The sequence below is a fragment of the Trachurus japonicus genome, chromosome 19 (genome assembly GCF_045865225.1).
Source record: "Trachurus japonicus isolate A0001 chromosome 19, Traja_1.0".
Taxonomy (NCBI): Eukaryota; Metazoa; Chordata; class Actinopteri; order Carangiformes; family Carangidae; genus Trachurus; species Trachurus japonicus.
The window spans coordinates 6,605,397-6,631,192 of record NC_140925.1 but is presented as its reverse complement, the minus strand read 5'-3'; the positions used below and the strand labels follow the sequence as shown (position 1 = coordinate 6,631,192).

General features: G+C 40.2%; 3 protein-coding genes, 1 long non-coding RNA gene and 1 other non-coding gene across 7 annotated transcripts in view; 3 read left to right on the top strand and 2 right to left on the bottom strand.

Moving 5' to 3' along the window:
• Window positions 1–823: 823 nt before the first annotated feature.
• LOC146967268 (kelch domain-containing protein 1-like) lies at window positions 824–11,438 on the top strand. The gene is made up of 13 exons (XM_085761231.1): window positions 824–1,200; window positions 2,067–2,137; window positions 3,044–3,161; window positions 4,239–4,351; window positions 4,519–4,609; window positions 4,699–4,797; window positions 4,917–4,991; window positions 5,499–5,557; window positions 5,684–5,796; window positions 6,667–6,739; window positions 6,921–7,005; window positions 8,829–8,908; window positions 11,043–11,438. Exons 1-13 carry the CDS (start codon window positions 1,093–1,095, stop codon window positions 11,176–11,178), a joined length of 1,221 nt encoding a protein of 406 aa, XP_085617357.1. The 5' UTR covers window positions 824–1,092; the 3' UTR covers window positions 11,179–11,438.
• Window positions 11,439–11,496: 58 nt separating this feature from the next.
• Window positions 11,497–22,336, bottom strand: LOC146967267 (LIM and SH3 domain protein 1-like). 2 transcript variants are annotated; one of them, XM_085761233.1, is made up of 8 exons: window positions 22,123–22,336; window positions 20,742–20,836; window positions 19,772–19,856; window positions 17,273–17,380; window positions 16,017–16,124; window positions 13,486–13,555; window positions 13,312–13,400; window positions 11,497–12,130 (listed from the first exon to the last, which is right to left on the bottom strand). In XM_085761233.1, exons 1-8 carry the CDS (start codon window positions 22,189–22,191, stop codon window positions 11,957–11,959), a joined length of 798 nt encoding a protein of 265 aa, XP_085617359.1. In that variant the 5' UTR covers window positions 22,192–22,336; the 3' UTR covers window positions 11,497–11,956. The 2 variants fall into 2 exon arrangements, with proteins under 2 accessions (XP_085617359.1, XP_085617360.1); XM_085761234.1 differs by lacking the exon at window positions 17,273–17,380.
• Window positions 22,337–22,635: 299 nt separating this feature from the next.
• The window catches only part of LOC146967265 (uncharacterized), a 4,035-nt gene continuing 874 nt past the window's right edge, over window positions 22,636–25,796 (top strand). Inside the window, exons 1-2 of one of the 2 annotated variants that reach the window (XR_015034376.1) lie at window positions 22,636–22,717; window positions 25,536–25,749. This is a non-coding gene — a long non-coding RNA (uncharacterized LOC146967265). Of the gene's footprint in view, window positions 22,718–23,652; window positions 23,696–25,535; window positions 25,750–25,796 lie in introns of those variants that run through there. The other variant, XR_015034377.1, reaches the window with a different exon arrangement.
• trnac-gca (transfer RNA cysteine (anticodon GCA)) lies at window positions 23,234–23,305 on the top strand. The gene has a single exon. It is a non-coding gene; the product is annotated as a tRNA-Cys (tRNA).
• Window positions 24,907–25,796, bottom strand: part of plxdc1 (plexin domain containing 1) — a 14,332-nt gene continuing 13,442 nt past the window's right edge. The window contains exon 13 of the mRNA XM_085761230.1: window positions 24,907–25,732. Within this exon, the coding sequence (XP_085617356.1) occupies window positions 25,607–25,732 (126 nt within the window). The 3' untranslated portion in view covers window positions 24,907–25,606. The remainder of the gene's footprint in view (window positions 25,733–25,796) is intronic.

Here is a 25,796-nt window from a genome sequence, read left to right as displayed (position 1 = left end):
GTGTGCTTCCGTGTTGTTGATGTTCAGACACTTTTAGACCAAAGTTAATCTGGATTAGAGATGATTAGTCTGGATTTCATGGGCGTGACGCTTTCTCTCAGTCGCATTGCTTATATCACCTCCTTCACTGCTGCTGCTGTTCGTTCAGCAGCGTTGCTCATCATCATTATCACTCCAAAGTCTCAAAACAGAACTAATGTGACACATAAAGACACAAAAACAACAAAAAATTGAAGCAGACACCTCTTCTCTGGGTGGTTATAAAATGCAATAATCATTTTTAATTTGAATTTTCACATGTAAGTTATCATTTAATTGAGTTTTGTGTTTTTTAATGCATATTTTCACACTTTAATATAGCACTTTTTTTCTTTTAATGCAACCAAAACTGAGAATTGTGGGTGTCTCACTCCTTTGTGACAGAGTTGGGTGGAGGTGGGTGGAGGAGGAGGAGGTGGAGGAGAGTTTCTGTTCTGCTGCTTCTCCCATTGTCTTCAGAGCAGAAAAACGCTCAGGTGCAGTGAATCACATCCAATCACATCAGTAATTAATGACACTGGTGAGATCACGTGTTACTTTATTAGATGCAAACTTGAAGAAGCAAGAAATTAGAAATGTAGTTTTATAATTTATATTGTGTGTTTCTTTTTTTTTCTCCACGTTTAAATCAAATATCCTGCAACTTTTAAAGATGTTTAATAAAAAGTTTGTAGAGTCCACCCTCTCCCACCCCTCCTCCCTCTCTGTGTAGCCTATTATGATTTGCTGGTGGAGGTGAAAGTCGCATAACAAAGAGGATCATGGTAATGGGGAGGAGTAAACAACGACAACAAGCCTGAAAAACACGTTTCTCATAGCGGCCCGGACCAGTCGGCTTCCTCCTCCTCTTCCTCCACAGCAGCAGCGTCGGATCAGATCTCAGCTGCTGCACCAGCTCCACCACATTCCTCCTCCTCCTCCTCCTCCTCCTCCTCCTCCTCCTCCTCCTCCTCCTGCTGCTCCACGCTGGTAATCCATTTTAGTTTGTTTTTATTTGAGCGTCGCCGACTGGGAGAGCCAGAGCGCAGAGCCTATAGGGAGACAGAGAGAGGGATGATGGATGCTGCTGCCGAGGGAGACGCGCCGCTGTGCCCGCAGGAGAGGAGCAGCCACACGGCTTTCATCGACAACAACACCCTGTATGTGTGGGGAGGCTACCAGGTGAGAGACTGCACGGCACAGCACGGCACGGCACGGCACGGCAGGTAGAGAGGAGCCACGTCACCCCTTTATTAGGTACACCTGAGTCAGCCAGTGCAGCTTAGTATACCGACTCATAGCAGCTTTTTAACCTGTTGATTGAACTTTGTGGTCACTTTGCATGACATTAAATTACACTAAAAGGTGTGTTTTTGTCAACTTTTATTGATAATTGAAGTGTGGTGGACAAAACTACTGGGAAAAACTGCAGTTTATTTCAGGGCTGTTGAGTTATTTTTGCTTTATAGGCAAGGCAAGGCAAGGCAAGGCATCTTTATTTATATAGCGCATTTCATACCAAGGCAACTCAATGTGCTTTACATAAAGACAAAACATTTTTTTTTAAACAACAGCATAAAACAGCACAAAAACAGAAAACACAGTTAAAAGCAGGAGCAAAGAGGAATAAAAAAAGTAAAATAAAAGAAAGTAGATAAAGTTAAAAGGGCTCAGCTATAAGCACATGAAAAGAGAAATGTTTTTAACCTGGATTTTAAAAGTGCTTACAGTTGGGGCTGATTTCAGTTCTGCTGGTAGTTATAGTGTGTAAGTGTCTGTAGCCTATGTGTAAAATGGATTTGGAGACCAGTGTTCAGCTGTGCAGGAACTCCAAATAACAACCTGTGAGTGTGTGAGAAAGAAAGAAAGCTCAGTGCAGGAACATGTTTGAACAGGGAAAACATGTGTCCCTCTATATCTGGTTGCATCCTGGTTGTTGCTATAGGCACAGACTCAAAAGATGCACAGGAACATGAGCTGTGAAGTCACAGTTTTGATGTCTGAAATGTATAATGTTCATTTCCATGTCCTCCGTGTTTCCCTGACAGGTGGTCAACCGAGAGGACGTCATGTTGCCCAGCGATGAGATATGGCTCTGCGATTTAGACAGCGGGACGTGGTAAGAACTGTTTATCGCAACGTGTCGCCCTGACCCTGTAGCAGTGGATGAGGGCCTCAGAGTGTGTGTGTGTGTGTGTGTGTGTTGCTTCTGATAAAACTGTAACAACCAGATACAGCGACCACGCAGGTCTGATTAGAATAAAGACGGTTGAAGGGAGAAGACAAGAAGTTTTGCTTGTACTGTTGTTCTTTCGACTCAAGTTTGGCACAAACCTCCGCATGAACTCATGGATTTTGGAAGTCAAAGGTCAAAGGTCAAGGGTGTAGTAGCATCCCAAAGATTAAAATTTTTTAAAATCTCTATCTGTTCTGAGTCTCTGTCAGTATCAGTGTCTGCGTTAATAAAAACTTTACTTTTTGAAGATTTTCTTTGTGTCTTCAAACTTTATCACAAGTGTTTGAACCATATTTGAGGGATCAGTGGGAAAAAAATGTGTAAAAGTGTAAACATGAGGAATATCGACAGATTAATTATTAGAATTGTTTTACTCTATCAGCCAGCCCCAGAAATCCCATATTGGTTGGGCTCCATCTTATCTTTAACTCCTGTAGTTCACTTGGACTAATTAATTAGAATTGGAAAGTTAAAAGTCATTATCACCCAAGGAAATGTTGGCAAAATTTGGCTTTTTAACACAATTATCTCCAAGGAAATTTCCTTTTTTAAATGTTCATTTGGACTTGAGGAAGAGCTGGTTGGACTTTGCAGATCACTGAACAGCAACAAATGCTTAATCAAACACGGATGTGACCTGACCTGAAACCAGTCGGAGACCACGAGGTGTTTTTGTTCTAGTTATGATCATGTGCTTCACACTCCTGTGTTTATTTGTTTTCTATGTGTGTTTGACATTTACATATTCTCTCTCTCTCTCTGTGGCCTTTTCTCTCTGTGTGTGTGAAGGCGACGGACTCAGATCACCGGCGACGTCCCTCCAGTCTTAGAAGGCTCCTGCGGCGCCTACGTCAACGGCACGCTCTACATCTTTGCGGGATGCGACTCCGCCGGATACACCAACCAGGTGGGTTGCCGCGGACGACAAGTCGAGCTTCTGTTTTGTTGTTTCCAAAGCAGCCGACTCCTTGTTCGAGGGATGCTTCATCACATTTGGCACAAACGTCGTCCAAAGAGACCTGAGGAAAAACTGATTTTAGTGGTGTAAGGTCAAAGGTCAGAGGTGTTGTGAGCTCACCAGACACAGTTTTGGGCCATAATTCAAGAATTCAAATGATAAATATTACAGTTTCACAAACATTTTCCACTTTTCTCCAGGACAAACTCAGTGGTCGAAGGTCACAGTCACCTCACAAAACATTAATTTAACTTTTTTAACACAATTATCCAGAGAATCCGCAATTAAATTCCCTTTTTTTTTAAATTCTCCATTTGAACTTGAAGATGAGCTGATCTTGACTTACATGGTGCAATATTAAAGGGCAACGTGACCTCACAAAACACATTTTTGAGCCATAACTCAAAAAAAATCATACAACAATTGTGATGAAATTACACAAATGTCCAAATAATAACAAAAACTGCACTTTAAAATGGGTTTTATTCATATCCTGGATGTCAAAGGTCCACCCCACTGTGACATCACACGGTTCAGAGAGTGCGAACAGACAGACAAGGATGTAAAAACTGCAACTTGACACTGTTTTTTTTTAGAGGATATAGGTTTTTAATTCATGGCTACATGGTGGCACAACCTGAAAATGTGGCTAGAAATTAACCACCAAATTGCAGCTTGTCTGCACATCATGGCCGACAACAGTTAAAAGTCGCACATTTAACGTCTCTCTGGGCGACTGCAGCGTCATCTCCATAAGACGCGGTTTGAACGGCCGGTATTAAAGGCTGTGTTTTCACATGGAGCTCATACCAGACTGTGGACTCTGCAGATAATCCAGACTGATCATCTGCTCTGATAACCGATAACTGAAACGTGACAGAGACAGACATTCAGACAGGAGGTCGGATAAAGATGCACAGCAGGAATCTTTGTGCTTTTCTATCATAGGATCATTTTATGTGTCTATATATGTTTTGTTTTTTTTATTTATTCTTATTTGATGATTGTCTTGTTTTTAATTTGTAGATGTTCAGCGTCGACCTCACAGAGCCGAGCTGCACGTGGAAGAAAGTGACCGACACCAGAGGAACGACGCCGTCGCCACGAAACAAACACTCCTGCTGGGTCCACAGAGACAGGTCAGTGGTTTAATTATACACTCAAACTAACTTTTTAATATGTCAAAATGGGTGTTTTTCTTGGATTTGAAGGTGTCCTCTCTATTTGCTGTGTAGCTTCTAGTTTTGCTGTTTGATGTGTGAATTATTAAATTATGTACAAGAAATCATCGTTTTGTGCTTTGCAGATTAATCTATTTTGGTGGATATGGATGTAAAACCATCGGGGAAGTACGAAACACATCGTCGGCAAGTTTCGTCGTGGAAGAGATGTCCTGGGTAAGAAATAAGTTAAGAGGACAAATCAAATCAAAACAAACACATATGGAAACATGATTGATGCTTTTTATTTCCTTTTTTTTGTAAAGACGACAATTGGAGACACGTTATTCAGGTGCTGGGGCTGGAACAATGAAGTCAACGTTTTTGACACGCACACCGCCACATGGAGCCTGCCAGAGACACGAGTGAGTCTAACAACACCAACAACAACAGGGTTTAATATTAATTTATCCACCTTTTGTAAAAAACGATGATGTGAGTTTTCTGGTGCGACTGTGGTTTTGGTTTTTGTCTCGACGTGCAGGGTCCGGCCCCCGGCCCCAGAGGCTGCCACGCCGCCGCCCTGCTGGGGAACAAAGGCTACATCTCCGGTGGTGTGGTGAGTTGAGAAACTTTTTCTACACTGTGACTGTGACTGTGTGTGAGCACAACGTAGCCAAAAGTATGTGGACATGTCATGTGTGCAGTCGTGTTGCTCCATGGTTTAATTTGGGCGTCCGCAGTTTCTAATTAAAGGAATTTTTAATTCTGGAAGGGAGTATTCTGCAGACAATAGCGTGTTTCCATCTTTGTGGTAACAACAGTTTTGGGAGGCACTTTCCTGTTTCAACATCCCTTTCCTGTTGTGACGTGATGACAATGCCCTTGAGCTCAAAGTCAGACTCTTTTATTTAAAATTTTCTTTTGAGTTTGGTGAAGGAGAACGTGACCGGAGCTGCACAGAGACCAGAGCAGCACACGTCCAGTAGACTAGAACAGTGGGAACGAGTGTCTGCAAACTTTTGGCCATGCAGTGCATCTGTAAACAGGTTGCAGTCTGTTTACTAAACACAGATAAAACCTAAAGTGTGTGTGTGTGTGTGTGTGTGTGTGTGGTTGTTTACAGGAGACGGCAGAGTTGGACCTGTTCTGTTTAGACCTGGACACCTGGACCTGGACTCAATTGTAAAACTCACACACTCGTAATAGACACATTTCAGTCCCACACTGCTTCTTGTTTTCTCTCCACTGATTCATCTCTTTCTCCCTCTCTCTCTCCCTATCTTTTGTATTTACTGCTCTCTCCACCAGTGACATCCCGTCGTCCTGTTCACCTCTGGGACGCTCCATGCACACCATGACGCCCGTCTCGGATCACGCGCTCTTCGTGTACGGAGGCCTCGGCACGGACGGAAACACCCTGAGTGAGTCTTGGTTATCTGCGTCTTTAGTGGTCAGACAGTACAATCTGACCACTTTACCCTATTTATCTTATCTTATCTTATTTAACTATTTTTTTTGTATTCTTAACTTATTGTTCAGTTGTTGTTGTACATCTTTTATGTGAGAGCTATGCAATGCAAACTGAGTCAAATTCCCTTGTATGTACTCAACATACTTGGCCAATAAGACGAATGAGATGACTATCATCTTGTTACATTGTTAATGTCAGAACACGTTCCTACAAGGTTTAGATTTTTGCATTTTTTTATGTTTTTGTAAAAGAAAATGAGTAGAAAGTTGATGAATATTTGAGCGATAAGAGTTCAGATGGTAAAACACAGTTCTGGTTTTGAATCATCTGTGACCTTTGTGTTTATATTTAAATCCTGTAAACTTTTTTTGTTAACGTTTTGGTTCCTTCTTTTTGTGCTTGTTTGGACACAGATTCTCTATCTTTTCTGTTTGCATAGCGGATGTTTACCTTTTTTTGTTTAACATCACAACAACGGCTATGAACTATGGGTAATTTCCTCAGGCAAATTTTGCAGAAATGCAGACTTTCAGGAAGTGTGCGTTTAAGGCCCAAAATGAGGACGGCAACAGAGCCGCTGAGTAATTAACTTCAAGGATTTTTACGTATTAAAGTTATCAGGGAAAAACGTTTTTATCTGCATTATATAATTTTCATTACCCCTTATCTGCCTCGGACAAATATGCACAAGGTTGAAGGACGTTTCTGTTTCAGTGCATCTGTGGAAACAAGAGATATCGTCACTGTGGTTTTAGTTTTTCCCAGAGATGTGAATGTGAAGCTTCTTGACGTTTTTATCTCTGACCCCATTTTCCTCCAGATGACGCCTGGCAGTTTAACACGGTTAAAAGAGAGTGGACCAAGATGACACACCCACACAAGGACAAGCCCAGGTAGGAAAAAAACTGTTAAATATACAGAAAAATGATGCACAGTCGAGGTGAAACTTTTACTGATCGGTCAGAGAATAAAACCAGATGATGTGCATCAAAAAACAGGAAACTACATTTCTATACCAGCCAGTCAAAAACAAAATGTCCCATTGTATTTTTTAAACCCGTGTTGGTTCCTCAGGGTGTGTCACACGGCGTGTCTGGGGAACGACGACGACGTTGTGGTGTTCGGGGGAAGCAGCCACCTCTGCATCCTCATGGACTCGGTATGTGTCGTGATGACAAAAGTTTCCGATTTCACTTTGTTGTTCTTTTGATTTTGTCCAGTCACGACTTTAATGAGCTATTTGTGAATAGTTTGTTTTGTGAATAGTTTTAAGGATTTAGAAATTAACCTCCAACCGTGCTTTTTAGATTACACGTTTATTTTTAGTTGCACTGTGTTGCAGCATAATCTTTTTTTTTTTTCCCCCCATTGCAGCTTTATGCCTATGCATGTAAATGTCATTTTATTCAGTGAACTAATTATAGACTGTTGTTGTTTTTGTCCAGTGAAACTGTTGCGTCATAAAATCTTAAGTGGTTTAGGGGCTCAAAGTGCACTTATGTGCTAATGTAATGATTTCACATGTGCAGCCGAAGAATGTTAACGAAACTGGGCTGGATTACCAACAGTGTGCACGAGGTCGTGTTCAGAGTGTGAAAATGTCGCTGCCTTGTGAAATAATCCGATCAGGGACTCGAATCAGTGACATCAGAGTAAACAAGTTAGAGTTAACAACCGTGGCCCCCTCGCCCTAATGATAAGGGGGGCTCTGCCCGATTTAGAGGCTTGTCGCAAACTTTAATTTGTCCGAATGATCTAAGTGTTGTCAGTAAAATAAGTTATTTCACTGCTCCCGATCGACAGCCAATGAGAGCGAGCAAACTGTGGATGTTGCGTACTTTAATGTCTATACTTTCTTCTCTACTGTTTTTCGCTGCATAAAAGAGCAACCACCAGGACAGATAGCTAATGCAGGGATGTATGATATGAACTTATGATATTCATTCATTCTTATAATAAAAATTAAATTCTTATAATAGATCCATGATGTAAAAAAAAATCAAAAATTGATTGAAACTATTAAAAGTGATTATTTGAAAATCATCTAGTATGCAGCCAGACATGAGAGGAGCACTGTTGCTGCTGTTTTACTAATGGACCAGTTTATGTAACTGAATATGTTAACCCATCTATTGCAAAAATGAAAGCATCAAAGTGATGGCTTGTTAGCAGTGGGAACAATTAAAAGTGTTGGAGCCGAGCCACCAATATTTCTTTTAGATTTAATAGGCCATGAGTTGGAAAAGGTTGGCAATCTCTTGCAGGGTGTAATAGTTGTATTTAGTCACAATCCGAATGTAGATTTCAACATGGACACCTAATACCAAACCTCACAGTGAGCCATTCAATTGTAGTTAAGACATTTCACTGAGCACCACTCTTATTGACCTCATGGTGGCATTAGAGGAAAGATTGTGTAGTTAATTATCATCCATTCTCATGTGATTAAAGCAGAAGTAAGTGATATATTTGTGTTAATATAAGTCTTAAATAGTTATATCTTCCGACAGCAATCACTTACATAGAGTGTTTGGACTGAAACACGGGTCTCTCAGTCCCTCTGCTCTGCTCTGAGCCGAGGAGAAAACATTTATCGTATCCTACAGTTTTTATCCAATGAGGAGAGAGAACGGCATGCAGGGCTGTGTGTGCAGCCAAGGGACGCCGTGAATGTGGCGACGTAGGGACGAGGACTGTTATGGTGCGTTCAAGGAAACTCGTAACTCGTGTTTTTCCGACCTGTGAACTCGTACCAGTTCGATCTGTTCACGGGTCGGAAGTTACGAGTGGCCGTTATAGTGACTTTCACAGGTAAAACAGGTCGGAAAAACACGAGTGGGTTGCCTGGAACGCTACAAAGTCGTAAGTTGTGACTTGAAGCTGTAATTTACGGTTTCAAAAGCCTGCCTGGAACGCAGCATTAGCCGAAACGACCGGACCACTTACTTCTGCTTTAATTATTGTCAACCTTCTTGTCGTCAGGTGGCTGTACTGAGGGCACCATCGCAGCATCACTGCAGCGACGTGATCGTCTTCCAGACTCAGCCGTACTCCCTCTTCAGGTGAGGATGAATGTACTATCTCTGTCTGTCTGTCTGTCTGTCTGTGTCTGTCTGTCTGTCTGCCGGTCCCGTGCTGCACGTCACGTACACCGGCGTCTACGTGTGAGAGCGTGTTTGCTTTGTGTGTCCTCGCCGTTCACACATGATTAAGCAGTTTTAACAAAGTCCACAAGGACCCGTTTAACACTCTGAGCTATTTATTCCCTGCACGGCTCGTGTGTGTGTGTGTGTGTGTGTGTGTGTGTGTGTGTGTGTGTGTGTGTGCCAGCTCACGCACAACAGAGGGACACAGTGTTATGTTAATGAGCTTTACCTTTATGTTATATATGGGTAAGGTAAATAAACACGATGCCAACTAACATTGTTGGATTAAAGTTACTCAAATTAGACAAGTGTTCATTTGACACTTTGAAAACTTCACACCCGATTAAAGGAGTCATCGTGTTTATATACATTTTGTTTTGGTCTGTGAGGTTTAAAGTTCAGGCTGTGTGGATGTTTAGCTCTTGGATGGCGCTCTTCAGGAAACAGGAACCAGTCCCTCGAAAATAATTGCTCTGTGCGAGGGCAGAGGTGTAGCAGGAAGCAGGTCATAAAAACAGCAGAGGAGTTTACTGCATCGCCTCATTAGCAGCTCTGTGAGGCTGCAGCTCTGAGCTAAATAATGAAAACCAAACTCATTAGGGTTCATCCTCTGGAGAACATGAATCTAATCACAGTCTAGATTTTAGAAGATGTCTCTAAACCATTTTATTTATAGTTAACAGTCTGATAAATAATATTGGAGGTTGCATGTTCTGGCCTGTGGGTTATCTCTTGGTTCGCCAGCTTCCTCCCTCAGTCCAAACACACGCTCACTTGGTCAATTAGTGGCTTGTAATTGTAAGACCTCGGCTGTAACAAGTGGTTATTTGACTCACTGCTGCCATTCAATCAGCTTGAACCAATTTGCCTGTTGTTTTCCTCTGACAATAAGCCATTTACTGCCAGAGAGCTGCAGCTCACTATTGTGTCTCTAAGTTAAACTTCAGAGATCGTTGTTTTGTGAAAATCAAAGTAGATCAACAGTTTCTGGAAACTCCCAACAACCACACCACTTGAAGCAACAACAAAGAACTTTTAAAGTCTCTTTTCTGCTGATGTCTCTGTTTGACCTACAACAGCAAACGAGGCCACCGGTGGGAAGATAAGCTGTTTCTAAATAGTGTAACTCTTTACCTTCGGGAGGCAGTGATCGGGTCGGTCCACCGAACTCATGGGAAATGTAGTCTTTATTCTGGCAAAACATTACCGCTTTTGTCCACAGAGGTCGCCAAAATCAACACAAAATGACAGTTCTTTGTAGTTGCTTTTTAAAATCACAAAACCTTAAAGGGATAGTTCAACATTTTGGCAATTGTCAGTGCAAGCTATTTTTAGAACGGCGGAGCAGAGCCGCGAGTTGCTCAGAGCTACGCTACAGAGGCTCATGGGATTTCTTGGTTTCCCTCATCAAACTCATCAAATACACAATCCAACAACTCCAAAACGCTCTGGTGGACAAGTTGTGACCTGCGCATTCACCACGCTATGAGATAATAACAGAACGTTACGAGACAGAGTTGTTTTAGAGGTAAATTCATGCAAAACCACTGATACACGTTACCGTCGGGGGCAGTTTTCAGCAAGCAGTCTCTGCATTTACCTCTAAAACAACTCTGTCTGGTAATGTTCTGTTATTATCTCGTAGCGTGGTGAATGTGCAGGTCACAACTTGTCCACCAGAGCGTTGTGGAGTTGTTGGATTGTGTATTGATGACTTTGATGGAATCCAATAAATCCCATGAGCCTCCGTAGCGTAGCTCTGAGCAGCTCACGGCTCTGCTCCGCCGTTCTAAAAATAGCTTGCACCAACAATTAAAGGTAACGAACCTACTGCTATGATATAGGGATTATGGCAATGGGCCAGTTTGACAAAAAGTTGAACTATCCCATTAAATTACCTTTCGTCCTCGTTCAGATGCTTAAGTTTGATCCTCAGCAGACCGTGTCTAAATGTATTGAGTTGCTGCCATGTTATTGGTCTATTAGATATTTGCATTTAAGTATTTTTTATCTTAACAACCAGCTGCATGTTTCTGTTCTCCCTCTGCAGACTCTGTGAGGACTTCATGGGTAAAAACCCGGAGCTGTTCAGGAGGCAGCTGGAGTCGCTGCCTTCGAAGCTGAGGAGCCGGGTGGAGAAGAGAGTGGCGTTTTTCTCCAGCATGAACCCACTCGTCACAGCCTGACGACGACAACGGTGACTGTTTTTAGAGCCACGTGATTCTGAGCCAGACGGTTATTAAAAAAAAAAACCCTCATGTTTTCTCCACATCAGGAGAATTTAAAAGAAACATGGTGCTAAAGTGTGATTATTTTTAACTTAAGGAACTATCATGTGTAAATAAAGTGTTTTTGTCTCATTTTAAACAAGTTTGATTTAGGTGAAATTTTACATGTAGTGATTTATGTGCAATATGTTTTTGAATAAAGGTGTTGATACGTTGTACTTTAAGTTTGCCGTGTATTTCATGATCAATGCAGCAGAAGTCATCGGAGTCGCACAGTGCACAAACTTAAATATTCCACTTTTATTTAATCAAAATCAGCTTAAATGGATTTAATTATCTGAGTTTTTCCTCATTTGATATATCAGACAAGTGTTTTAAGGGATTTCTAAGCAGTTGGTGATACAAACAGGAAGCTGTTGCTGTTCCCTGTCGGTCCAAAGCTAAAGGCTAAAGGCTGCACCTGCACATCATAAAAAGGTAAATATTACCTGAGACAGATTAAAAATGTTAAGTATTGTGGTAAATTAATTAATAAGATTAATTTGTTAAATATTTTTATTTGTCCTGTTTTCCCACCACTTAAACCTTTATCATTGAAAGTGAAATTTCATCATTAATCTCAAAAAGGCAAAGCTGAACCAGACAGGGAAGATTTTAAAACATATTCTTTTTCTTTCACAGCGTAGCTCGTGCTGCTGCTGCTGCTGCTGCTGGTCGACGGCCTAATGTCTGTTTATCACACTGGTCGCACGTAGTTGGCGGGCAGCATCCCCCGCTGCCCCGTGCGCTGGTTGAATCCAAACACCCATCCCTCGTCGATCGGCTCCACGTCCAGGATCAGGTCGCCCTCCAGGAGAGAAACCTCATCCTGCTCTGCTGCCGTGTAGCTGTACATGGCCTGGTAGCGCTTCTGACACACACACACACACACACACACACACACACACACACACACACACACACACACACACACACACACACACACACAGACATATAATAATATGTAGAGCAGAATATGCAAAGTTCAAACTGATTACTTTGCATTGAATTTCCCTCTTAGAGGCATAAACACACTCATAACATCTGATATACAAACACATGTAACAGCTGCACTGACACAACATGAAACTGAAACTATGATCAAACATTATGAACTGAATCAATTCATGTAAGTTATACAATAAACATAAAAAAAATAATGTAAAAGACTACATATACAATACATTAAAAATCCTATAAGTAACCTCATGCTATGTACAAATTAATGCACCTGGCCAAAAATATGTGGATACTGTCTTTTAGTTTAGGCTGCGTCTTTATACCTTCACATACTGAGGATGCAACTAAATTATTTTAATTATTGATTAATCTGGTGACTTCTTTTCTCTTTTTTTCTTCTTTTCTCTTTTTTTATTTAATTCATTTTTCATGGGAGTCCTAAGTGATGTCTTCACATGTCTCATGTTGTCCAACCAACAGTCTCAAACCAAAGATGTTCAGTTTAGAACAACAGAAAAGTGACAAAAAGACAAATAATCAATCAATAGCTGCCAATTTGGGTTCTAATATCTGCTGGAAAACCTTTAGTAAGCTTTTATAGCAGCAGCACATTAATATCCATCCACATAGCCACATACTTTTGGCCATAATATCAGACATTACACTGCAAAAACTCCAAATCTGTCCAAGAATATTTGTCTTATTTTTTGTCAAAATGTCTCATTTCTAGTCAAAACTAATCTCTTTCCACTTAAAATAAGTCTCATCACCTAAAAATGTACTTGTTTTTAGATCATTTTCACTTGTGTCAAACAAACTTTCACTTGAGATAAGTAGAAAAATCTGCCAGTGAAAGCCAGTTTCTTTGTGCTTGTAATAAGAAAGAAAAACTTGCTCCTCTATCAGATTTTTCTACTTATTTCAAGTGAAAATATGCTTGAAAGAAGTAAAATAACATGCTACTTTTTATGTGATAATCTTATTTTAAATATAATGAGATTTGTTTTGACTAGAAATTACATTTTGACTAGAAATAAGACAAATATTCTTGGTAAGAGTTTAAGTTTTTTGCAGTGTACGCAGCAGCCTTACCCCTCCACAAGGTGGCGCTACAGCAGCAGGGTGCATCTGTCCAGCTGGCTGCTGCCTGAATCTGTCAGGGTTGGGTTGTTGCTCCTCGTCTACACACACACAAACACACACATGTTAACACAAACATACAGAGGTAAACCTGTGTATTCAGACTTTGCTCTAAATGTGTCTCACCTTGTCTGTTTTCAGGAGGAGGTGCATCACTTCGGACTTTGCTCTTCTCAAACTCCTCGTGGTACTTTATCTACACACACATACACACACATATTAAACACACACATTTAACCCACTAGAGGGCGCGGTGCTCTGGGGTTGAGCAGCGACCCTGAAGGTTTCCCCCCCTCTGTGAGAAGCAGCTCACCATTTTAGGAGGTGGTGCTGGGAGATGATGAGGATTTACAGAGGCAACAGATTTTTAGTGGGGAGGACGTTTCTCACAGTCAAACAGCTGAACGTCCTCTGACTGATCTTAAACTCTCACACGAGGGAAATCCCTTGTAATAAAACTTCACAGAAACCAAAAGCAGAAAAAGGCACCAACAGAAACAAATATGAATCGTTAACAAATGTTTTTCTCTGATGCAGCATTTGTTGTTGCGTCTTTCTCTCTGCCTAGTGTGACTTTGAAAAACATAAAAAATGCTTTGTTTTGATTAGTCCTTTAAGACGAATCTGTGATTTAATTCAGATAATGTGCAAAACCCATTATAGTCTTCATCTCTTTTGGACTTTTATTGCCTATTCAGTGTAAAAGACATGTTTGTTCACTCATAATTTCCTTTATTGAGCATTTAGAGCTTTAATACGCAATAAATGGTTTCTATAATTCACTGGTTCTCTGTGGTTTTTTCACTTTTTAGTGCAGCTCCGTCTTTGACGACTTTTTCTATTTTACTCAAAACAACATATTGTGTTAGCTTTGCTGTGGGATAATCTATGATGATTAAACTTGTAAAATTGTTAAAAGAAATGTGGCTTTATGTCAATTACATGGAGAAACTCCAGCAGTGAGATGTTTTTGCAACATGTATCGAGGCCAGAGACGGAGACAGAGATGGGAGACAGACGGGATGACCCAGGCTCTGTGAAATGAAGTGAATGTTTCCAGCTTTCAGTGGATGGATGGAGGAGGAAACTGGACGTGGATTCAGGAAACAGAAGGAGCCTCCTGTGTCCTCAGCAGACCTCAAGAGGAGCAAACAGATCGGGAGAGGATGGTGGGAAAAAAGAGCGACTTGAAACACGCAGTTAAGAAAAGACAGAAAGACGGAGGCAGCTCGTGGAAAAATAAGTTGCTAGATTTTGGCCTTTTGACATGCAACTTATCACCCGTCATTCCTTTCTGCAACTGCTGCTCTCATGAGAGAAAAAAAGAGAAAGTTTGTGTTTCAGTGTGGTATGCATGTGTCTACCAGTGTGTGTTTGTGTGTGTGTGTGCAGCAGAGAGCGGACGTTCACTTTGTGTCCACAGCTGAGAGACTTTGACCATATAGGGCAGCTGCTCCTCGGTGGACGAGGAGAAATGTCTGAAATGCGCCTGTGTGTCTCTGCAGGATCGTTCTCCGACGTCCCTCACACAGTTTGTTTCTCGCTGCTGCAGAACCAGAATCAGACGTTGCACCGACTCGTCGACCCGGTTGCTGCTTCCATCTGGTCATGTCATGTTGTGTTTGTTTTTTTGTTTTTTTTTATCCCTCACAGGAAATAATCGGTCCGCTCTGTTTATAAGTGTTGTTACAGTGACAGATCGACCAGATGTTGCACTGCTGGAAAGTTAGATTCAGGACGAGCTGCTTCTCTAGAGGTTATAATGTGAAGTTAGTTAGCAACAGGAATTTGTTTTGTAGCGAAAACTTCTTAGCCCCCTCGTTAGAAACATGCTCTCCTTGGAAAGATATAGAAACTGACTTTGTTATCTGTAGTGTTGTGGCAATCAAGACCGGTCTTGAGTGCTACAGTACATTTTCAAGGTCTTGGTCTTGTCTCGGTCGAGCTGGACTCTGGATTTTTTCTGAATACCAGTCAAGACCACAGCTGCAGTGACATCTTTCTTTTTTTTTTCTTAACCACAAATGTCTCTCTGTCATTCACTCACTTTGATTTATGTGATGTAATTCAATAACTTTAAGATAATTAAAATTGCTCTATTAAAGTATCTGCTTGTGTAACCATCTGGTTGCACCAGTGTCAACAGTGGGAGTGTTCTTCTGTTAGAGCCAAACTTTGTTTTAATCAAATATAGTCTAGATTTTATATAAAATTATCTTTTCCTTTTAGCTGAAGAATGATTATTATGAGTACTGGCACTGAATACACTAATGGTCTTTAAAATGGTCTCGCATTGGTTTGGTCTCGGTCTCGGGTTTGGTGGTCTTGACTACAACCTGTGGTTAAAACCCGGTCTTAGATGGTGTAGACATAATTGGATAATCCATGATTTATTTGTAATTTCAAAAACAAAGAAACTGAATTGCCAAGAATAAAAAATAAAAAGTCTAGACAACAAAAATATATAAAGTTGGACAAATGCTGCTTGTTACCTGCAGTGGGAGATCTGATCAAATTGTTTTGTTTTTGATTTGGATCCAGTAATGAGGAGATATGTGTTATTCTAGCCCCGAAAAACTGGATCATTAAAATGTTAAATGTGAACAATCATCACTGAGAAATAACAAAATGTTTCTTCATTAAGAAGCTGTACTTACGTTACTGATCTGGTCTTGTGTCTTCTTCACTCTCTGCATCTCTGGAGTGTCGACGACCACGCTGAACCCTTTCCCCTTGCTCTTTTCAAAGTCCTCCTTGTAAAGAGCCTGCAAGTTTATTAAAATAAATTAGCAAAAAGTAATAACATTGAAAACATACTTTGGGAAATACACTTATTTGTCTCCTTGCTGAGCATTAAAAGAAGAGTATTACCATGTCTTGTCCGTACGCTAACTATGAATGTAGCAGCTACTTAGCATTAATACTGTAAATGACTGTTGTTGTTTTTTCTGTTGGTGGCAAAATCCACTTAACACATATAACTCATTAACATGGAGCCAATTGAATCTACATTGGAACTGAAATGAAATGAAACTGAAAAATTTTCCTTAGTTTCCTGCCTTTAGCTCCTTATTTAGCGTCGCCTACAGACAGGAGAGTGAAATAAGCAGATTTCCCATTGATATGTAACTTTTCCTTTACGATTGCTGACATTTGTGTTAAATGGCAGGAACAATTTAAATACATTTGTTATATGTTTTGATTCATGCATGATTTTGATCTTAATTCTAGTTGAAAACAGGGAGACGTGAGCTGCATTCATGGTGTATGGACCAGGATTCATATCTGTCTGTTACGAGATGGTAAGAGTCATCTCAGTTATTTTCCAAACCTTTTTTTCCCTAAATAGAAATTTGTATTGATTTCCTTTTCCTGAAAAGTTCCACTTTAATAATTTTTAGAGACCTGACAAAGTAAAAAATTGCCGCAATTTCAAACAGAAAACAAAAAAATCTCAAAAATAATTATAATTTAAACCAAAAACTGTCAATTTCTTACTTATGCGTCTTATTTTTCCAGTTTGGGAACAACTGCACTTGCAGTCATTCAGCAACCAAAAGTCTGACACACCCTGAATGCAGCATCAGATTGAAACCACTTGGGAAGGATTTAGCAAACAAGACTGAAGTGTAAAGAGACAGATTTCTCTGGAAGTGAATGCAGACATGCAGACACATAAACACAAACACAGTTAGAGGCTGGAGACACGTCACATAGTAAAGTTGCATCTAAAACTCCCATGATGCCTCTGAAAGGTAGGATCACAGTCGATGGATTTATTGTTATGACGAGTGGAGACGTTATAAAGAGCTGAAGTTGAGTTTTTAGTTGAGTTTAGTGGGTTGTTGTTGTTTCTAGGAGGGGTAGGGGGGGTTCGTCGGCTCGGCGGGTTTTGGAGGCGAACCAGGCGTACGTTACTGATCTGGTCCTGCGTCTTCTTCACTCTCTGCATCTCCGGAGTGTCGGCCACCACGCTGAAACCTTTCCCCTTGCTCTTTTCAAAGTCCTCCTTATAGAGCGCCTGTGAATTTATAACTCATCATTCACGGATTCAGGAAACTTTCAACCGTTCACCATTTCAAGATGAGACAGAGAGACCAGACACCTGAGGTCGACTTCTTAAAAAGGACCTGATGATAAAGGTCAGATGTTGTTGATTGCGCTGCACGCACGCACGCACACTTCTGCTAAACCTGACTCACAAATATACATAAACACACTCGTGCAGCTACTTCCTTGTAGGTTCATGCCTGCAGGAAACAGTTGCAACATTAAACAACGCTGAAATGTTTATTTGAAAGTAAATCTGAGATCCCCACACAAAATTTGCACACACACACACAAACCCATGCACACACACATACACACACACACAAGTGAGTCATGTTCTTGCTATGGGGAATATGCTGTCTCGGTGAGAGAGCTGGACTGCCGAGACTTTTATGGTTATAAACAATGAACAGGGTTGGTTGGATGAGACCAGAGGAGAGGACCGACAGAGGAGGAGGAAACGGCTCTGGGTGTAAATGTGATCATGATGTTATCATAACAACCATGTAGCAGTGATATAGTTATGTTACATGATGCTTTCAAATGGTTTTACCCAAAAATGGACAGTCAGGGTGCAGCGGTCCAACAAAAACAGCTTAGAGCTTTTAATGAGATTAACGTGACTGTTTTGAAAAGTGACCTCACTTTAATCTTGTGTTTCATGAAAATCATTTGGTTCCTGAAATGCTTTTAATTCACCGGCGGCGGCGGTTCAAACAGTTCCCATCACATAGGCTATTGCGCTCAAATTTTACACGAGTGGTTTTGTTTTCTTTGTGCGCGTCGATGCACAAAGACGTTTTTGCAAAGTTACATACGGTAGACGTCACATTTGAGTTGGTCGTGTTATGAGTTGCTAACAAGCTGGAAAAGCAACTGTTCTCTTGGCTATCGTTGTTGTTGTTAGAATTGTTGACTAACACCAGCTGATTTCAACAGATAGAAGTTGCACAATTTTTATCACAACTTTGCCTAACATTATTATCGCATTAACTTTAACAGCCCTAAAGTGTGTGCAATTTTGTTTGAGCAACATTTGAGAATTTTTCTAAAACGTTTAATATACAAATCCAGTAATAATTGGCAAGATTTATTGCCAAAATCTGAATATACTACCAATTAATATATTTGTATAAGTGTATAATCGCTATAAAATAACATTTGTTTGGTTTTTGTAGCCTTATAATTGTTCTATTATAGGGTTTTGCTTTAGAGAGTGTTGCCATCTTGTGCCACCATGTTTGTACGGCAGTTAGTAGTTAGTCGGTAGAAAATAGTGAGAAGTTTTTGAGTTATAAACCTGAAAGTTTGCGAATGGAGCACAAGTTTTTTTGTTCTCAGAGGCCACCATCACTTCGCCGACAGGAGGGAGGAGAGACGTTTGAGCGAGTGAGCGCTGCAATCTAGAATCTGAATGCTAGATGTCACGGATTTCCCTCCATTTTACACACTGGACTAGAGACGTGAGTGACGCTTTCCTACGCACCTGCATCTAACCTTTTGGATGTGCAAGTACTTTTCTGTTAGAAAATGACTCATTTTCAATATTCTCAATATTCTCAATATTCACAATATCAATTACAATTTATTTCTTGAATAAAACAGTTTAGAGTCAGTATTTCTGTGCAGGCCAGGCTGACTTCTACAGTACCAGTGAAAAGTTTGTGATGAGTCATGTCAGGTATCAGGTGATCAGATCTGTCTCCTCTCTGCAGGTTTTAACTTCTAACAGTTGATTGTAACAGGACAGAGACTTAAGATATGAAAAACAAATGCTGAGACTGAGACAACAATCTGCAGAGTAAAATTCAAACTGTGAAGTGAGTGAATCTCTTTAATTTTGCGTGACTTGCAGGACTTTATCCCTTTGATCAGGTTAAGGTGCTGGCGTGAACAGTGTGAGTAGATTAGAGATTAAGAACAGTGAAGGCAGCCAAGGAGGCCGAGTTGAGCCGGTGCCACATGAGAGACCAGGGTTTTTTTTTTTGGTTTTTTTTAAACCACTGTCCACTTTCTGAGCAGTCAGGAGGAACATTCACACTACATGAAGCTCAGTTTGGTTTCACTGAAGCTCTCAAATCTTCACACCACAGTCAAACCGAAGCTCTGCTGTGGGTTTTTTTTGTTTTTTTTTTGGTATTTGCTCAAAGGGCTTGTTTGATTTAATCGGAGGAATCCAATTGTCACGAGTGCAGAGCTGAGAGGAGCGTCCCAGTCTCCTGCTGTGAGACAGACAGAGGGCTGAGCGGAGGAGACAGACGATACACCGAGCCACGGTGACGCAACCAGATTAGGACGAGTATCTGCTGCAGTGATAGCACAGACGAGATAGGACGGACGGATCAGCCGGGGGCTCGCTCACCTGACTGTTCAACATGGTCTGTTGTTTGAGGCGCAGGTTCTCGGGGGTGTCGGTCACTATGGTGAAGGAGGTTTTGGGATAATGCCTGAAAACACAGGAACAACATAAATACTTAAATGTCTCCATCTCCTTGTTCTAATAAAAACAAAAACAATAGAAAATAGATGAAATCATTTCTTGGCAAGAAATTTTCCAAACTAAAACTTAATTTCTTCAACAGATCCACTCAAGAACTTTATTCCTGCTGCACAAATGAACACTTATTTTACTTTTACATCAATATTCAAATAGAAAAATGCAAAAACAGGAGAAAAATCTGACTTAAGTCAACCCTGGATATTGAATGAAGAGGGTTTACTTTGTTTTATAGCATCATAATATGAAAAGATTGGACACAATTGTGATTCCACATTTTAAAATTATTATTTTCAATCCAGGAAAGAAACAAAACTGCAGATATTTTCTGAAAAATTCAGTTGCGTTTGTTTGTAATGTTCATATAAGCAACTAATATCTCATTATTTGTATTTTCCCACTTGATTCTATTGTCATTATTTCTGCTATTAAAGGCACAAAGCGATAATCTGACTGATTTTGTAATATTCAAGACCTCTGGGCGTTCACATGAGCAGCTTATTGAGCCTTGTTTATTATTGCATCATTCAGTTTTTTGTATCTTTGTAAGTTTCATAACAGATTGAAATGGATGAAATTTAATTTTGCCTGTTGTCAATTTATGGACGATGACATCTGAGAAAAGACAAATGTGCAAACATCTGGCAGGACTTGGACTGAAGAACTGTTGGTATCACATGACTCAGTCCGTCTGTTCACACTTCTCTTTTCTGTCACGTCCACACACGAACCCTGATGATTACTCGTGTTGTGACAGGTTGTGTTTGACGTGAAACGACCAAAACTTCACAAAAAACAAACAAACAAAAATCTGAGTGGTGGTGTGGACACTCACATACTGCAGTAGGGTTTCTTCTCAAATCCTTTGTAGTTGTTCATGCTCAGGGCCATCTTACAAACCTCACAGCTGAAACAACCTTTGTGCCAATACTAGAGAGAGAGAGACAGAGAGAGAAAGGGATAAAATATGAAAATGTATTAAAATCTGATTCGGAGTTCAACAAGTTGAAGTTCTATCCACTAGAAAATAAACATCCTGGAGGCCTGCGGTGAACTCTTAATACAGAATTCTCATTTGGTTTTGCTGATACTTTAAATTGATGCACATGGTAAAAAAAAGAAAAGAAAAGAACACACAGGACACAGTGGGAAAATCCCTGAGACCACAGCTGCACTGAGCGGCTGCCAATAAGCGACAGTTACACTGCAAAAATGTCAATATGAGAATGAATAATGTAAATTTAGATGAATATTAATTACAGTATAGAGGCAACAGAATAGCATTTTTGATCTAATCAAAAAAATGTTGTATACGATTTTTTTGTTTGGGTTTATGCCCAAAACGATGAACCTGAAGGGAACATAACAACACAAAATGAATAAAATCCCCAATTTGTCAGTGATTTGCACTGAGAAATATCTAAAAATGTGAATTACAATGTGAATTCTGACATCTCTTATGAAACTATGTTGTTGGGCTGTTTGTGCAAAAACATGTGCAATACTTTAACAAATGTCTGTCCCCTGTGCAACTGTGCATAGTAGAAACATTGTGCAGTGAGGTGTACTGTCTGACCTTTGTGGTGCATTCAATATCTTGGAAGAAATCAGAAATTTAAAACATTAGAGAGTAATCCAGCTCAGTGGAGTCAGGTTAATCTGCTCTTATTGTATCTTTGATTAAGTTGATTAAATTAACCAAGACTGAGATTTGCTTTTATCTGCTACCGATACATTATCAGATCTCACTGTTGCAGATAATAAGAGACACACAATCACACAGGCACATACACACACTGTAGCCTGCCTATCATTTTCCTTTCTTTATTTTCATATTTTAGAGGTTTATTCTGACCCATGTTTATCTACCGGATGTGGTTTTACTTCCCATCACTCCCTTAGCATGTGTGTGAATGTGGTATAATTGTTTATTTATTTTGGTTGTGCACAAGTGAACAAAAATACAACTTTTTGGGGGGGCTAAAATTAAATTATAACAATAACAACAGGTCTAGCATTAAAGTAAACATGACTAAAGAGAAAAGTAACTTATACTGTAAACAAGTGTCACTTTTTGTGAGAATATTCAACTTAGAAAAATGAAATGGTTCCTATTATATTTTACGAATATCACAGGTTAAGTCTTAGTGTCATCTGGAAAACCTTTCTTTCTTTCTTTTTTATCGTTGCATGGGGTTAACCTGGTGTGACCTTACCTTATCAAGGCAGTTTATTTTCTCTGTGGGGTAAACTGGTTTTCTGCATCTTCCACAGGGCGGATTCATGATGGCGAGGGGAGTCTTCACAAACCAAAAAATAGAAAATAGAAAAAGAAAAAAGAAAAAGTAAAAATCACTGATTCACCAGAATAAAAGTTCTGAGAAGTGAAGTACAGGCAGTGATGAGCAGCTGGGACAGGGACCGTCCTCCTCTGCGCCTTCAGGCATTTCATTAATATACAGAGGCGACCTAAAGGCAGGAGGAGTCAAGCGTGCAGCGTGACGCCTTCAGGAACAGTCGGATTTGGGACCATTTATTTTGAACGGGCGCTAATAAGTAACAAAACGGGCCTCGAAATAGTGTGTAGATAAACGTCGAATGACTGTAGTAGTGATTTCATGGGAACTGTGTAACTGTTACACAGATCACAACAATAACAAAGGCTGTTTATGTTTACAATTGAGCGATATTTCCACATAAGACTGCGAGGTTGTGAATTCCGAGTTTCTGCGAGGTACCTGAAGACCGCTTAAAATGCATTAGGATGTAGCCTACAATAACCTTAAAAGGAGACACAAACGATACCACAAAGTAAGTTAATGTCGTTTAAAATACATTAAAGACTCTATAATACCCGTTCATGGCCACAAAAGTTTAATTTTGTTGTGATGTCTGAGGTTGTTTCCCCACGAAAAGTTAATACAAACCCGTTGTGAAGTTCTTCGTCAGGTCTGAAACGCTTTTGTATTATTAACTAGGTCAGAAACAATGGCTGTAGGTTTAAAAAAAAGACACACTAATGACAAAAATGGTTGAATAAACGATAAATCTGTTGTAACTTTGGATGGACACGGTCTAAGTTAACTGTGTGTGGTTGGCGGTCTCTGCTGGACACTGCGATAAATCACAACCAACGTGTAAATTAATCCGGACGTTAGCGAAATGCTAAACTAACGTTAACGTTATGTGATAAAGTACAGCGTTTAGTGACAATGCTAACTTAACATTAGGGTTACAATAACAACAAAAAAACAATATCATATCATACCAGAAAATGTTGATCCCATCTCAAAATATATACAGATTACAGCTCCATGTTAACGCATCGGGGGTATAGCTCAGTGGTAGAGCATTTGACTGCAGATCAAGAGGTCCCCGGTTCAAATCCGGGTGCCCCCTCTTTTCTGTACCGTCGTAGTAAACCAACATTTTGTTTTCACCGATACCTGTAACGTTAGCTAACGTGAACTAACATTAGCCGTTAAGATTTTTTTTGTGGTTAACCGCTACAACAAACGCAGCCGTACCATGTTACATTGGTTGAAATTGAATTATTAACTTACATTTTAAGCTTTTAATCAAACCCCAAACACGTATATTTAATATTTACGTTGTTTCATTGTTTTATTGTTCATTTAAACTTCACTAAAGTTAGCATAACTCGGTCGTCGACCCCACTGCTACCCCCCCTCCCTGGAAATGGCATGCTCCACCTGCGCTAGCTTGATCTGCTGGATAATGGTAAAGTAAGTTACAAAAGTGAATTTAAATTGGCCAAATGAGGTCAAAGTAAGGCAGTACTACCTTTGTTTTGCCTCTTAATGTTCCTTCATCGACCTGTAATCCATATTCTAACATAATTACTTGTTTGTGTGTCATTAATTAAGATAATTTGATTCGTATTTTGTGGCCTGCAGTGGCAGCATTGGTTATGCTAATTAGAAGAACCCATAAGAGCTAACAGGAAGTTTTCATTGAGAAAGCTTGTTTGACCCATAGGTTTGAACCAATAATGATATTAGTTACAAGAAGTCAGCATGTTTGTATGTAAATATTAAACCTGATATGTATTAGCTAAAGTAACACTAGCTACAGGACTTTCTGCTTGCTATTTAGCTCCATTTGTTCATCCTCAATCTGCTCTGGGATATTATAATGATTTAGCTTAATCTGTCGTGTGGAATAAGTGTGTGCTTTTTGTAACTAACTGTATTTCTCATGGCTCCACCATGTGGCAGTGATTTGCTAGTTACAGTGGAGGCCTTTTCTTCCCCCAGCCAGGTCATTTACCTCAGTAATAGAACAGCATAATGAGATGCTGTAACTGTAACCAAGGTTGTAATTTATGTGGGGTTAGGGGGTTTATAACCCCCCAAAATCAAATCCAAGTCCATATTCTGCTCAGAAACATAATGAAAATGGGCCAAAAGGCCAACACATAATTTTAAATAGCCTAGTTGGTTCCTCACATAAAAGGAGAAAAACACTGTCCAAAAGGAGGTAATAGTCATATAATTCAGTTCACAAGTGAATTGTTGTCTTAACTTAGCTGGTTTCTAGTTTGCTAGGAGGTAAAGCTAGGAGAGGAGGCCACATATTAAATGTGCTGGTAGGATTTAGGCTACCTGATCTGAAAACTGATCAGCTTTCCTCTCTGAATCAAATTTTTGTCTTTACATTGTATTAATGACAAGGTAAGGTGTGGCGTGCTATGTTCATAATACCTCTGCAGGCAGGCTTCCTAAATCACAAATTGTGTCATGAGTTTACCTGCCTTGTAAGAAATACAGTAACAGTGGCATGTGGTGATAAACTAATGAATAAACATTAGTCCTGTCAGAATAAACGTGTTAATCACCACAACTGATTAACAATGTTCAACCCAAAGTTACAGCCTTGACTGTAACCATTGTTAACAGGTGTGTCTGACATATTTATTGTAATAACCTGAAGGTGATCTGTGCCATTCGTTTTCATCTCCCCACCAACCACAGGATAGATACCGACACTCACCACCAGCTTTTATTAGAAGACATTTAAACAGAAAGGTCCCAAAGAAAACTGTCATAACAACTTGATGTCTCTAAAATTCATCCAAACAGTTTCTCCAGAGATGTTTCGAGATGATCATTATAATCACTATCAGTTATATAGCTAAATATCTGTTGTAGTCCAGAGATATAACATTTTATGAACCAATCGTTGCTCGCGTAGAAGTTTCAAGAAACAAAAAAATAACTCCATAGACTGGATAAAAATGAACAAACAAACAAAAAAAACCAAAACAAAACACATTGTTAAGTTGAGCTGTACATTGGTTTGCAGTATGAAGGCTAGTTCAATACATTCCCTGACATCCCCTTGGATCGATGGGTTTTTGTACAGTTACACATTTTGCATCTCATCGTTTCTGTACAGTCGACTTCCTCTCAGACCCTCCAACCTTTGGCCGATATGGCTAATCTCCTGTATGTGATGGCAAAGAGCAAGATACACAGAGAAAGCTGGCAAGAGCTACAAGAGCGGGTTACAGTAAAAACACTGTCCAGCCGCCAAGGTTGGAGTAGTTGGGGGCATCCTGTGTTGATGGTCTGCCTGATCCTTGTCGTCCATGTTCCTCCTCCTGTAGTGCCGCTACAATCCTCAAGATGGTGTCCTTTCTTCTTCTGACTTGAGTCCTGCAAGTCCTGCAAGGACCCTTTAGCAACACTGCTCAGCTTCAATGAATCCTTCCTTTTCGTGACCCCCGAGCTCGACCTCAGCGTAACTGGAGTGGCAGCCCTGGTTTCTGAACTTCATAGAGGGCCAGTAGTTATTGGTGCGTCGCTGCAAAACACCAGACAGTAAGTTACTGAAGGCCGGGCAGCAGTGTATGAAGCTGTGGTGTGTA